This window comes from Lampetra planeri, chromosome 18 (genome assembly GCF_965212315.1).
Source record: "Lampetra planeri chromosome 18, kcLamPlan1.2.h2, whole genome shotgun sequence".
NCBI lineage: Eukaryota > Metazoa > Chordata > Hyperoartia > Petromyzontiformes > Petromyzontidae > Lampetra > Lampetra planeri.
This window is the reverse complement of record NC_136124.1, coordinates 5,326,730-5,341,636: the sequence shown is the minus strand read 5'-3', so window position 1 is coordinate 5,341,636 and position 14,907 is coordinate 5,326,730. Positions and strand designations below refer to the sequence as shown.

Sequence of the window (14,907 nt, the reverse complement as noted above, 5' to 3'; positions counted from 1 at the left end):
CAAGACAACAACAAGGAAATTAAACTGTGATGAGCTCGTGTTTGGAAGAAAAGGAAAAAATTCCATCCGAGGAATGAGTTCGATTTAATGAGTAGACAAAAGTGATTCTAACATTTAACGAGCAGCGACAGCGCATATATGACATCACCAGTGTTTCTGGGTGAGGTCTCTCTGGTGACTATTACGAAGATAGCTTGTGCTGTAATGTGCAAGTGTGTGTGTGTATACATAGCGTCCCTTGAGGGGGTACGGGAATCTATCGAAGTGCAGCGAAATGCGTAATTAACTCGCAATGCCTCATACGGAGATGCATCAGTTGCTAAAATGATCTCTCAAAACGAAAGTCGTTTTTTGACACTCTCACGCATGCATATTATCTGCTGTGACATCATATATTTATCAGCAACACGAACACCTACAGGGGGAAAATGTGATCGAAAGCTGAACAATATGCAAAAAGGAACGCAAAGAACACATTCCTGCGTAGGGAGCTGGTAGGAACGTTGGGTTGCTCGGTCAATGGCCAGGGTCAACGGCGGCGTGGTGTATTTCGCAAATATGCCCGACTGTGAGGGCGGGCACAAGCCGGCGTGAGTAGGTTAAACGTTGAGTTTTATAAGGGCACCACGGGGTGACCAGCCCCTCCCCACCCAGCCCCACCCCTCCCACCCAGCCCCTCCCCACCCAGCCCCTCCCTACCCTCCCCACCCAGCCCCTCCCCACCCTCCCCTCCTCACCCAGCCCCACCCTCCCCACCCAGCCCCTCCCCGCCCTCCCCAACCAGCCCCTCCCCACCCTACCCTCCCCACCCAGCCCCTACCTCCCCACCCAGCCCCTCCCTGCACGACGGACACAATAATCCCCTGTGGGCTGGTGTAACCAGGAGGTTCCTACCAGTATAAGCGTGCTTTGGGTTTGTACCTAGAGACGGAAAGATGAGCACGTGGATAGAAAAAAATGAAAGTTGGAGACGTCACTAAATTGAAGACGTTCGCCGATGCTGGTTGCACCGACAAGCGAGCGGAACGTCGTGCTAAACTGCCAAACCGGCGAAGCAACAATAACATTGGCACGTTTGTTCACGCGACAACTGTATTCATGTGGCTGTGTCGGGTGGAGGAGGGCGTACAACGCAACAATTGTGATCGTGGGACGAATGGGAGGCATCACCCGTCCTTGACGGCGACGGTGTTGGTCTTAGACCTTCATCAATCAGTGGATAGACCACGGCAGCGGTGTTGTTCTCGTTCATACTGGTCGTGCTTTGCATCTATAACTACGTGTGTTTGTGTGTGTACTGAATGTGCATGAAGAGTACAGGATTTTTTATTCATGATTCAGATGGAGCGATACAATCAGTCCGCGCTCTGGAGCGACATCGATCTTGGCATCGCACGATCGCATCGATGGCTCTAGCTCTATGGGATGGAACGGGGTGAAGGAGAGGGGAGGGGGTCATCCAGCAGTGGATGAATCGTGGCTCATGACGGTGACATACTCACTATCTGCGAGGTTTCACCACCCCTGCAGATGTTCACAAAGGGCATGTGTAACTGGAGGCACAAACTTGCCGTGACATGCCTGTTTGATAAACAAGCCGCAGGGTCAACTTGAGGGCCGTTAACTCTCGGTTTATCCGGGTAACGGATTCATCGGCGAAAACAAAAATACGTATCGAAAAATTAGAGTACTTTACTGTACAGTACAAGCGTTCCATTCCGACGAGTGGCTTTTTTTTGGACGCACGCTGCTTTCCCTCGCAGTGTCAGCGGCACCACGATCGTGACTCATTGACCAATTACTTAAGATGCAATAAAAGCACGGACAGACGACGTCTTCACCGCTCCCCCCCATTCGTCGTAGTTAAGCAATAAGCAGGTTCGCGTGAAGCCTAATGTGCACGTGTTCTGCACTATCGCAATTTTTTTGTAATCCGGGTCAGCTCTGCCCAACCGAGATAGGTTGAGTGTAAAGGCAGGCGCTGTGAGGTCTCACCACCAACCCCCCACTCCCAGTGCCGGATTATCCTAGCAGCACATGCAGCTACACGTGTAGATACACATGTAGCTGCACATGTAGATTATCCTAGCAGCACATGTAGCTACACATGTAGCTGCACATGTAGATTATCCTAGCAGCACATGTAGCTACACATGTAGCTGCACATGTAGATTATCCTAGCAGCACATGTAGCTACACATGTAGATACACATGTAGCTGCACATGTAGATTATCCTAGCAGCACATGTAGCTACACATGTAGCTGCACATGTAGCTGCACATGTAGATTATCCTAGCAGCACAAGTCGCTACACATGTAGCTACACATGTAGATTATCCTAGCAGCACAAGTCGCTACACATGTAGCTACACATGCAGATACACATGTAGCTGCACATGTAGATACAGGCCGCGCACTTTCTAGGGCCCCGCGCTAAATGCTTTCAAGCTATCAATTCCGGTTCGGTGATTCTGCACTTGCTCTATTACTATAGTACTATACTGCCTTCAACTTTTATGAACGGCTGGGTGTTTAAGGCTAGCGATTTGTCGTATTATCCGGCTATATGGAAAATGAAAAAATACAATTACTTTACTATGCAAATTAAACATTTATGTTTTAATATTTCTGTTTTTAATTTAGGACCCCTTTATAACAACATGCTACAGGCCCCGCACTAGCTTCGTCCGGCACTGCCCACTCCCCGGAGTCGAGGAGTCATCCGGGTGAAGGGGAGAGTGTCGCGATTACATTAGAGCGGCCTCTAGCGGCTGCCGGGGCAGGTCACGCGAGTCAATTTGCAGACAACAACACGCGCTCTTCGACGTGCGTTATGTATGGATCGTGGCATTCGGGATAGATCGTAATCCATGAATGACCGAGAACGATCGACGCAATTTTATGCAATCCTCTAACCAGGGCTTAATTTCAGCCGGGGCTGAGCTCAGAAAACAAAAAATCCCCCCACCCTCCCGTCCATTCCCCACCCTTCCCCACGCTGTCGATGTGGGGAGAGGGTGCGGGGAGGGTTGGCTCGTGGGTACGGGGGAGTTGAGGGGTGTCAGGAAATATTCCGTGAAAAATTAAGCCGTGCAACCCCCGTAATTAATAATTAGGGGCGCTACGCTTGACGCGTAATCATAATTGTGAGCCGCCGTCCCACGCCAAAAAAGCGCGTGCTGATGGTGGCGAGACGGTGATGGTGGTGATATGGTGATGTGGTGAGATGGTGATGGTGGTGAGATGGTGATGTTGTGATGTGGTGAGATGGTGATGTGGTGAGATGGTGATGGTGGTGAGACGGTGATGGTGGTGAGATGGTGATGGTGGTGAGACGGTGATGGTGGTGAGATGGTGATGGTGGTGAGATGGTGATGGTGGTGAGATGGTGATGTGGTGAGATGGTGATGGTGGTGAGACGGTGATGGTGGTGAGATGGTGATGGTGGTGAGACGGTGATGGTGGTGAGATGGTGATGGTGGTGAGATGGTGATGGTGGTGAGACGGTGATGTGGTGATGGTGGTGAGACGGTGATGGTGGTGAGATGGTGATGGTGGTGAGATGGTGATGGTGGTGAGATGGTGATGGTGGTGAGATGGTGATGTGGTGATGGTGGTGAGACGGTGATGGTGGTGAGATGGTGATGGTGGTGAGATGGTGATGGTGGTGAGATGGTGATGGTGGTGAGATGGTGATGTGGTGATGGTGGTGAGACGGTGATGGTGGTGAGATGGTCATGGTGGTGAGATGGTGATGGTGGTGAGATGGTGATGGTGGTGAGACGGTGATGTGGTGATGGTGGTGAGACGGTGATGGTGGTGAGATGGTGATGGTGGTGAGATGGTGATGGTGGTGAGATGGTGATGTGGTGATGGTGGTGAGACGGTGATGGTGGTGAGATGGTGATGGTGGTGAGATGGTGATGGTGGTGAGATGGTGATGGTGGTGAGATGGTGATGTGGTGATGGTGGTGAGACGGTGATGGTGGTGAGATGGTGATGGTGGTGAGATGGTGATGGTGGTGAGATGGTGATGGTGGTGAGACGGTGATGTTGTGATGGTGGTGAGACGGTGATGGTGGTGAGATGGTGATGGTGGTGAGATGGTGATGGTGGTTAGATGGTGATGTTGTGATGTGGTGAGATGGTGATGGTGGTGAGATGGTGATGTGGTGAGATGGTGATGGTGGTGAGACGGTGATGGTGGTGAGATGGTGATGGTGGTGAGACGGTGATGTGGTGATGGTGGTGATATGGTGATGGTGGTGAGATGGTGATGGTGGTGAGATGGTGATGGTGGTGAGACGGTGATGGTGGTGAGATTGTGATGGTGGTGAGATGGTGATGGTGGTGAGATGGTGATGGTGGTGAGACGGTGATGGTGGTGAGATGGTGATGTGGTGATTGTGGTGAGATGGTGTTGGTGGTGAGATGGTGATGTGGTGAGATGGTGATGGTGGTGAGATGGTGAGGGTGGTGAGATGGTGGCATGGAGAGATGGTGGTGTGGTGAGCTGGTGATGGTGGTGAGATGGTGATGGTGGTGAGATGGTGATGGTGGTGAGATGGTGATGGTGGACTAAATGGTGGGCTGGTGGTAACCGTCAGCGAGGGAGGGTGGAAACGGAGAGAGGGTTGCCTTCCTGTATCCTCAATCTTTCTTAATTCCAATCCAACTTTAAATCACAAGAAGGGAGAGAGGGAAAGACGGCGCAGCAGAAATAATAATAATAAAACCACCACCCCATCTCCGTGATCGATACTTATTTATCGGAGCTGTAGTCGCGAGCGATGGGATCTCTAACACGCGCCAAGCCGCGCGTGGCCTCTCAACAGATGAATGGTCATTAGCGCCGTGCCGTGCGGGTGAGGTGGGGGGGGGGCTTTTTCCCAGTTTCCTTGCCCCCCCCCCCCCGAACGCCCCCATCTCTTCGTGTACGTTGCAACACGCCAACAATGCCGGGTGCGTGTGCCCACAGCGGGCGAGCGAGTCGAGCAGGACACGTGGGCCACTGCGGTAAAGTCTTCCCGCATCCGGCTGGGGGGGGGGGTCGGGGGGCCTCTCACTCGGGTGCCCAACCGGGACCCGAGTGAGAGGTCAAGCGGTCTTCGTGCCGCGTCCTCGCACCGTCCGTCACGGTCAGGTCGTCTTGGAGACAGCGCTGTGATTATTCACCAAAAACCACGGCCACCACCACTATCACTACCACCACAACCACCGCCGCCACCACCACTATCACTACCACGACCACCACGACCACCGCCACTACCACGACCACCACCGCCACTACCACTATCACTACCACCACCACCACCGCCGCCACTACCACTATCACTACCACGACCACCACGACCACCGCCACTACCACGACCACCACCGCCACTACCACTATCACTACCACCACCACCACCGCCACCACCAACACCGCCACTACCACTATCACTACCACGACCGCCACCACCACTATCACTACCACCACTGCCACCACCACTATCACTACCACCACCACCACCGCCGCCACTACCACTATCACTACCACGACCGCCACTACCACTATCACTACCACCACCGCCACCACCACTATCACTACCACCACCGCCACCACCACTATCACTACCACCACTGCCACCCGCTTGCGAGTCGATGCGACGCTGCGGGGAGTGTCGCGCTTCTAACAGCGGCGTCTCGTGGCTGCCGGGGAGCGGGTTAAGGCGAACCCTTTGCAGGCGACGCACTTAAGATTCATAATAAAAGGTTGTTGGGGTTAGATCGCGTCAGTATAAATGCGTCGTAAACCCTCCACCACCCGACACAGTCAATTAGTAAGGGATTTGTCACGTAAACAAAACGCGCCAATTAGTTTACTACTCCAGCCCACCGGTGTGCTGGAGAGTAAATCCACAACATTTACGATTTTGCCAGAATATTCTGACAAATCACCCGATGATGCTGGATGTAATTACCAGCGAAACGTCGTACTACTCAAATTGTAAATGTTGTGGATTTACTCTCCAACACGCCGGTGAGCTGAAGTAGTCACTAATTGGCGCGTTGTGTTCACGTGACAAACCTTACTGGCTGTGTCGGGTCGTGTAGGTTTACGACACAACATTTATACTCACACTATCTCACCCAAAACCCTTTATTACGACTAATATTGGACGCGACAGCCCCGCTCCGTGTTAAACTGACGCACTAACAGACGAACATTGATTCGGACGCACGATTTGTGGACTTGAAGTTCAGATCTTCAGCCGTGATTACATCGATGCAGGATACCTGACCGTCATGGGCAGAAGGAATGATGATGATGGGGATGGTGGCCGATGGAGAATCGTGAAGCAACAATAGTGACAGGTTTTTACCCTTTCAACTGGTACAAAAAACTGACACCTTTATAAAAGGCATCATGTTTGCAATAACCACAACACAAGCAGTCAAAATGCAAATAAAAAGAAAACAACTCTGATAATGATAATGATATGCACTGTCCTTGAAGTCGATTGGTCCACACCCGAGACAGCTTTTCTTAGAGCCTAGTCTCCATTGGTGTTGGACCAGATGACGCCAAAAAGGAGATGTCTCATAAAGCAACAATAGGTTGTATTACAATTTTGTCGAATAACAGCGGGCACACTCGAACTGTCTCCGACGGCTCTGCCGACGGGCCTCGGAAGGGCGAAAGGGGCGCAGTGTTGTGCGCGATTGAACGACCACCGCGGGAGATGATGAGATTTGCGTTTTTCGCCACGAGTGATACGTTGCTCACGTGAGTCCGGAAGGCCGATGGCTCGATGACTCTGAAGCTATAGCCCACCTTGAAATGGAGATACGGTTCGGACGGTGATTGATTCAGCGTGACGAACAAGTGTGCGGCATGTCACGCATACGTACACGCACGAGCGAGATAATTGCCGGTCACGACTAACATCAGTGGCCGGGTCATTATCTGAAGCGGACCCTTGGCACCACCCCCACCGCCCCCCCCCTTCGCCCACCCGCACTGATCAGCGGTGGTGAAGTATGGCCAGGCAACACCCCGTCGACCGACACGGCAACGGGAGGCCTTCATCCAGCAGCGGATTGACATAAGTTAAAGCGGGGCACAAAGAAAAAGTGGGATCTTGTGCGTTGACACAATCATCGTCGTCATCGTCACTAGAAGGGATGATGGTCGATAAAGGAGACTGGTAATGGAATGGCAGACAAAAGAAGGAGGGAACGTGCCCGAGGGACGACATGGATTGGATGGAAATAACTTGGAGAGATGCCTTCATCTAGCAGTGGACAGACCTGGCTGCTGCTGCTGCTTGTGATGATGATGATGATGTACACACGCAAGACTCAAGACTTTTTCTTTTCTCCTCTGCCTTTGGCTGTCTCTCTTTGAAGTGTTTTTTTCCTCGCACGTGAGAATAAAATCGCGTCTCTTCTCTGCCCGGTGGCATCTAAAAAAAAACATCCATCATATATCCCATAAAATATAGATATACAATCTTTGTCTCTGGGTCCCATTGAAGAGCACGTGCCACCCCTTCGTATACGTCGTATTAAGATACGTACACAATTAAAGGCTTAATGAAGACAATCGTAGGGTAACGGCATCTCTAGTACAAACATACAATGTTTCAGCTTTTCAATGTAAAGCTTTCGTGACTGCAGGGATTCATCTTCTTGGTTCTTTCGGTAAAGTCACGTAGAATGGAAATAATAAAATAATAATAAAACATAATAAAATAATTCTCACGACGTTTCGGCCACAATGCAAGCAGCCGTCCTCAGGTGAAGATGAAGAACAGGTCTGTCGGGGAGACAGAGTCCATTCGTCGTGAGAATTATTTTATTACGTTTTATTTTTACTATTTTATTATTTCAATTCTACGTGACTTTACCGAAAGAACCAAGAAAATGTTTCAGCTATTAAGCCTGGGACAGTGACGGTCATGTAACGCAGCGCTGTGGAGGCGAGGGTCGGTGGATCACCGCCGCACAAATGTTCTGCAACTGCTGTCCCGTGAGCCGTCGAGGAGGTTGCCGTACAGTGGCTCGCCACGAGAAGGCAGTACAGCAAGTATGGACTAATCGCCGTCTGTTCCCATCTGTACGGCGGGGATCGAGAGCGCACGTGGGGTTTTCTCCGGGCGCTCCGATTTCCTCCCACGTGGATAATAAAAAAACACACGCGACTCGTCATTAATTAGCCGCAAACTTCTTAATATAAAAACCCCAATGTTGCAGCAGCAGCAGCATGACCCTCGTGAACAAAAGAAATAGGCCTCCGATTTAGTGCGGCTCTCCTGGATAAATAATTAAACGTTTCATTATTTACAAAAAATGTGTGTTCTTAAAATAGATTCGGTCAAACGTATCAACAACACAAAGCACCTCTTGAACATTTGTCCCGAGACTAAACGATGTTTTGCTTGCGCGGGTAATTAAAGGGCATCGCTGTTACTGTGCGTGAATCATTGCGGCGATGTGTTTGGTTTCGGAAGTATGGGCCTTTGAGTTGTTATATTTTGACAACCGAAAACGTAACGAATGTTTGCGCTATTCCAACGTTATAAATTAAAAACCCATTACAAGTGGTGGATTAATAACTAATTGAAGAGATTAGTTTAATTAACGGGTTATGAATATGCCCCATTGTTTATCACCTTCATTAACGAACATAATCCAGTGTTTTTTTTAAATCAAACACCGTAAATTGACAATGTTTATTCCTGCTTGTGTCTTGGTGATGCGTGGTGATTGTGGGGGGGCGGGCTGAATTGTAGTGCTTAACGCGCCGCGTTCTGAACCCGGCGACCCGAGTTTGATTTACGGCTCAACATCAACACCAGTAGCGATTATATAATTATCGAAACCAGTCGCAGGCCTCCTCTAGGTCAACTCAGCCTCAAACGAGTACTGTGCCTGGTGTAAAGCATCGCCCACTTGGGAGACAAAGGCGGCCGGGTGTGGTGCTGGCCACCCAATCCCCTCGACCTTCATAGGAGCTACTCGCTAGCAGCGCTTTCCCCCATCGGTTTGTGAAGGCTACACGAGCGTGCCGGATTATCGTAGTAGCTAAAGTCGCTACACATGTAGTAGCTACGGGCCTGGCACGTTCAAGGGCCCCGCGCTAAATGCTTTCAAGCTATCAATTCCGATTCAGTGATTCGACACTTGCTCTATTACTATAGCACTATACCGCCTTCAACTTTAATGAACGACTGGGTGTTTAAGGTCGGAGATTTGTCGTTTTATCTGGCTGTATAGCAAATGAAAAAATACAATTACTTTACTTCGCAAGTAAAAAAAATGTCTTTTAATATATGTGTTATTTTTTCAATTTAGGGCCCCTTTATAACACATTCTAAAGGCCCCACACTAGCTTAATCCGGCACTGGGGGTTGGGGGGATTGGTTGGTTGGTTGGTTGGCAGCGAAGGGGGGGCAGGGGGGTTCTGTGTCCTCGCTGTATGATTGCCGCCAGGACCCCAACGCGCTCCCCGAGAGAAACACGCTCGCAGGGCCGCCCCAGAGGTGTGCGTGTGGTTCAAGAATCATTCTTCGGAACTAACCCCCCCGGCGGCCACGGATATAGTTACACCGATGTGGCGTTGTTAAAAGACCAAATGCAACGACTACCCAACCGAAACTAATGGTAGTTCATCGAGAGTATCCTTATTAATTTTGCAATGACAGATATTGTTTGCGTGTTGTTGCAATCTTCTCGACCGCGCCTACTGGACATCTGTGAAAAAATAGCTTTGTAGCTCATAGGATTTCTCCAGAATCAATAAAGATTCCGAATCTAAACATGACGTGTTGTAGAAAAAAACAACAACAACAACAACAACAACAAATCGTGGATTTGTGTCGTCGTCAAAAGTAGGCGATTCAACAATGCGCGGCCTCTCTGTCAATCCCACAAGCCCTGTCGACCATACTTCCCCACGCTGGTCACTGCGGGTTGGTGAAGGGTGGTGGTGGTGGTGGTGGTGATGGGGGAGGGGGGCTGGATGAGCGCGGAGTCCAATATCATACTGGACAACCGTGAACAAAGAGCTTCATAGCTCATCGGCTTCATCGAGCCTAGATCAAGATTCTTCTCATTCTGCTTCGGGTAACATTCGCCACTGATGTCAGCCGTGGCCGGTAATCGAAAGATCGTCGGGTTGGCCGCGTCCGTAGCGCAGCGCGCTAACCACTGTGCCACCGCTCCACGCCTTGTGCTCACCGCAGCTTTCCGAATGCCACCATCGCATCCGTGTGTGTGTGAGTGAGCGTGTGTGTGCGAGTGTGTGTGAGTGTGTGTGTGAGTGTGTGTGTGAGCGTGTGTGTGAGTGTGTGTGTGAGTGTGTGTGAGCGTGTGTGTGAGTGTGTGTGTGAGCGTGTGTGTGTGTGAGCGTGTGTGTGGGAGCGTGTGTGTGTGAGTGTGTGTGAGCGTGTGTGTGTGAGTGTGTGAGCGCGTGTGTGAGCGTGTGTGTGTGAGTGTGTGAGCGTGTGTGTGTGAGTGTGTGAGCGTGTGTGTGTGTTTGAGCGTGTGTGTGTGAGTGTGTGTGTGCGAGTGTGTGTGTGCGAGTGTGAGTGTGTGAGTGTGTGAGCGTGTGTGTGTTAGTGTGTGAGTATGTGTGAGTGTGTGTGTGAGTGTGTGTGTGTGAGTGTGTGTGTGAGTGTGTGTGTGAGTGTGTGTGTGCGTGTGTGTGTCTGAGTGTGTGTGTGTGAGTGTGTGTGAGTGTGTGAGTGAGTGTGTGAGTGTGTGTGTGAGTGTGTGTGTGAGTGTGTGAGTGTGTGTGTGTCTGAGTGTGTGTGTGTGAGTGTGTGAGTGTGTGTGAGTGTGTGAGTGAGTGTGTGTGTGAGTGTGTGAGTGAGTGTGTGAGTGTGTGTGTGAGTGTGTGTGTGTGAGTGTGTGTGTGAGTGTGTGTGTGCGTGTGTGTGTCTGAGTGTGTGTGTGTGAGTGTGTGTGAGTGTGTGAGTGAGTGTGTGAGTGTGTGTGTGTGCGTGAGTGTGTGAGTGTGTGTGTGAGTGTGTGTGTGAGTGTGTGTGTGCGTGTGTGAGTGTGTGTGTGAGTGAGTGTGTGAGTGTGTGTGTGAGTGTGTGTGTGTGAGTGTGTGTGTGAGTGTGTGTGTGAGTGTGTGTGTGCGTGTGTGTGTCTGAGTGTGTGAGTGTGTGTGAGTGTGTGAGTGAGTGTGTGAGTGTGTGTGTGTGAGTGTGTGTGTGAGTGTGTGTGTGAGTGTGTGAGTGTGTGTGTGAGTGTGAGCGTGTTCGATTGTTGCCTGGGTCACTTGTTTGATCAGACGAGCAGCGCGCGCGTCAAGTTTCCCTTACGCGTAAAAAACAACAACAACAACGACTCGGTAGCAGCGATTACTTATTCAATTAAAACACCCACCAACAACAAAAACAACAACAGTCGGCATTCGCCACGTGTAGGTGACGTCACCGCTCGTGCCAGGCTAGGTGCACCTCGACGCCACGTGAAGTGTGAAAGACTCGCTGGCAGGAATGGAGGACATCGCGCAACCAAGAACCTCCGTTTGTCACGGGTTGACCGACTGAGATGCCTGACAAAGATTAACCACCTGTGCTGCCCACTGTGGCAATTATTAAAAAAAACACCCACGGAGAAGAGAGCCAAGATAACGCGAGACAAGAGTTTGACGTGCTCTGTTAAATGCAAACCAAGAAGGGTCATTGCCCCGAAACGTCGCCTATTTGCCGTTTAGCCAGTGTATCGAGTCTTTTTTTTTCAGGGTTAAGAGCGTGACGACCGATAGGCAGAAGCTAACAGCAGCCGCACATGCCAAGACAAAGACAAAGATCCACCCCAAAGCCTTTCACAGTGCGTGTGTGTCTGTACATATGTTGAACTTCTTTCGCAACGTACGTAGCCAACCGTGCTAATTGGAGGCTTTCGAGAGGGCACAAAGCGCTGTTTAAAAGCCCGTTAGCGAGCAGCTACAAAAGCATGCAGGAACAACACACGGCTGCCACGAACGACCCTAACTGAGCCGAGAGAAAGAGAAAGAAAGAGAGAAAGAGATGGAAAAAAAAGAACCCAAACCAACGTCAACGGAACGTCTCACCGGCCGAGCGACGGACTATGTTCTCCAGGAAAGTGTTTTGAGGCGCCACCAGTCCTTTGCGGCCCCCTGGCATTCTGCGACGGTGTCAGCCGCTGGGCACGCGCTTGCACGACCGTGTGGGTCGTCACATTGACGCGGCGTAGTGCAGACTGCCGCAACGCCGCCACCGCCAGCGCTGCTGATGATGATGCCCCCACCGCCGCCGCCGCTACCGCCGCTGCTGCTGCTGCTGATACTGATGCTGATCCCACTGCTGCTGCTGCTGTTGTTGTTGTTGCGAATGCCGATGGAAGCGCAGACGGAGAGGAGGCCCAGCGAGTGTCTCCTCATCCTCACAGTGGCGGAATCCCGACTGGAAGGGGGGACACGGAGCCGAAGTGGCGGGGTGGTGCTGGTTGGTGATGGTGCTGGGAGGTTGCGGGGGAGGGGGGCTGGGTGGAGGGAGGAGGAGGAGGTTGCTCTCTGCGTTGGTGAGAGCGGTGGGGAGAGAGGTGGAGGAGACGGGGGTGGCGGGCGGGCGGGCGCGGGGTCGCGAGTCTATGTCAGAAGGCGTGCGCGCTGGGGAGGAGGGCTCGATGCGATTGCGTTCAAGGTGGCAGCGTCTCGATGCGATCTCAAAGATTCCGCCACCACCACCACCCACCACCCACCCACAAGGATGCAAAGCAGGAGGAGCGAGCCGCGTGTGTCGCGCGGGCGGGCGGGAGGGGAATCTCAAACTCGCTGGCGCGCACGGACGCAAAGAGTCACTCGCTGCGCGCACTGCGCTGAATGCACGAGCGGCGTGGGCAGCGCAGTGGCAGATTGCGCCTCTCGAGCCTCTCAATAAATGAGTCTTTAGCACGAGTACTCCCCCCCCCTTCCCCCACCACCACCACTACCACCGCGAGGATGCCGCTCAAGATGTTTGGCCGAATGCATTGTTATTTTGTTGTTGTTGTTGTTGTTGTGGTGGTGTTCTTTGAAAGAGGCGTAATGAACGACGAAAAGCTGCTTCGCGAATGGATGGATGAAGGGCTACGTGCTTTAAATGCTTTTGATATGACAAAGAAAATAATGATGCGCACGGATAGGGCGATAAGCAACTGGCTGTACTCTCTTCTAACAGGCGACCTCGCAGTTGCGAAGGTGTGTGTCGCTCACGAGCCTCCAGCTTGTTGGTTAATACCAGATGTGTAGCGATGAATCGATTAATAGCATCACGTCATTAAGGTGCAATGTACACGCACGCATGGATAAGAGTCGCTTCGTGTAAGTTAGATGCAAACGGTACGCGATTACAAGTGCTGGTACTGCCGCCTCTCCAAAGACGTCTGGCCAACGCAGAAGATTAGGCCACAATATTATCTGGATGAGCACCTCTTAGAGGTTCCCTCTAGAGGGGGATTTGGGGGTCCTTCCACCAGCAGAGGCCTGAGCAAGAAATTGCAGGGCCGCGCCTTTATTCCTTCACATGAAATCGATAGCTATATGCCGATATCATCATTGATAGACTAATGAAGCGTGCAAAACTGAAAACACTACTGATACCGAACAAACGAGAAACAATAGGAAGGAAAACTTGATACGATAATTGTAAATATTAGATCATCAAATCGAGTCGCGACAAATAATTGAATAATCGGCGAGTGATAATGATAGCACCCACAGTTCCCACAAGCGCGCTACATTCCAGGATGATTTATCGCCCAATGATGATGATGGTCATTTCAGACGGTCCTGAATCACAGCTGAGTGTCAGCCAAGGAATGGAACGCGCCTCAAAGCGCGCGTCCACGGAGGAGATGGAACGACGATGAGTTCGGCGGCTCGTGTGTGTACGGGTGCGAGGTGGAATTACGACATCTCCGGATCGTGGGAGATGACGACGGAGGCGGCTCGGGGAGGCTTTCATCCAGCAGTGGATTGGCCATGGCTGGTGATGGTGAAGTATGCGCAAATGGAATACAGTAAACTGCCATGTGTTTGTCAGGAGTGTGTGTGTGTGTTTTGTTATCGTGAGGTTTCGCTGAGCAGAATAATGTACCATCACAGAGAACATCCCGGCAGCTCGACTCATCATTGTAAATTGGTCCATTAGTATATTGGAAAACATACACGTGCAAAGATTTATGCCGCTAGTTGTAAAGCTTTTATAGATGTACAGTCTATGAGAATAGGAGAGTGAGAGAGAGAGAGAAACAGTCGGTGTGTGCGCGTGCCCTTGTTTTGCTCGCTCAGGGGTAAGGGGGTCGTTGAGAGTTCCAGAAGAATGTAGAGGCATTCGTTACTCGAGATGGTCACGTGAGTGGTCATCTAAACAAGTGGTCACTATCATCATCATCATCATCAGCCACGATCCATCAATCCACTGCTGGATGAAAGCCGCCGGTATCACTCACGATCCTGCGATGCAATAAATCCACCCGGCACACGAGGTGATTCCAATGTTCCATCTCCCCGGTGTACGGCGCAAGTGAGTGGTCATCTTGTCAGTGAACAAACACGTTCGCCTTCTCTTTACGTTCTCGGCTATGTTGAGCGCATGAACGAGCAGTGGCGCAGTGGTGAGCGTGCATTGCGTCACGAACACGGCCTATTTGGGATGTATTTTCAGCTACGGCGAACATAAATGTCAAATGATATCCCAACTGGTCCTGCACCAATCATCTACATCGCCGTGGTCGCGCGGATCGAATCCCCTGATCGTGGGTTCGATCCCGACCCCGGCGCTTGTAAATTTGGAGTTTTTGGTGTCTCTTTCCCCGTGGTCGCGTGGATTTTTCTCCGGGTCCTCCGGGTTTCGCCCTTCCAACATTTTAGAATCAACGTCGCGCGATTAGAGTGTTTGGCT

At 51.2% G+C, this 14,907-nt stretch overlaps 1 protein-coding gene across 1 annotated transcript in view; it reads right to left on the bottom strand.

Moving 5' to 3' along the window:
* Positions 1-12,407, bottom strand: part of KCNH1 (potassium voltage-gated channel subfamily H member 1) — a 140,459-nt gene extending 128,052 nt beyond the window's left edge. Inside the window, exon 1 of the mRNA XM_078602668.1 lies at positions 12,075-12,407. Coding sequence (XP_078458794.1) covers positions 12,075-12,147 — 73 coding nt within the window. The 5' untranslated portion in view covers positions 12,148-12,407. The remainder of the gene's footprint in view (positions 1-12,074) is intronic.
* Positions 12,408-14,907: the final 2,500 nt, after the last annotated feature.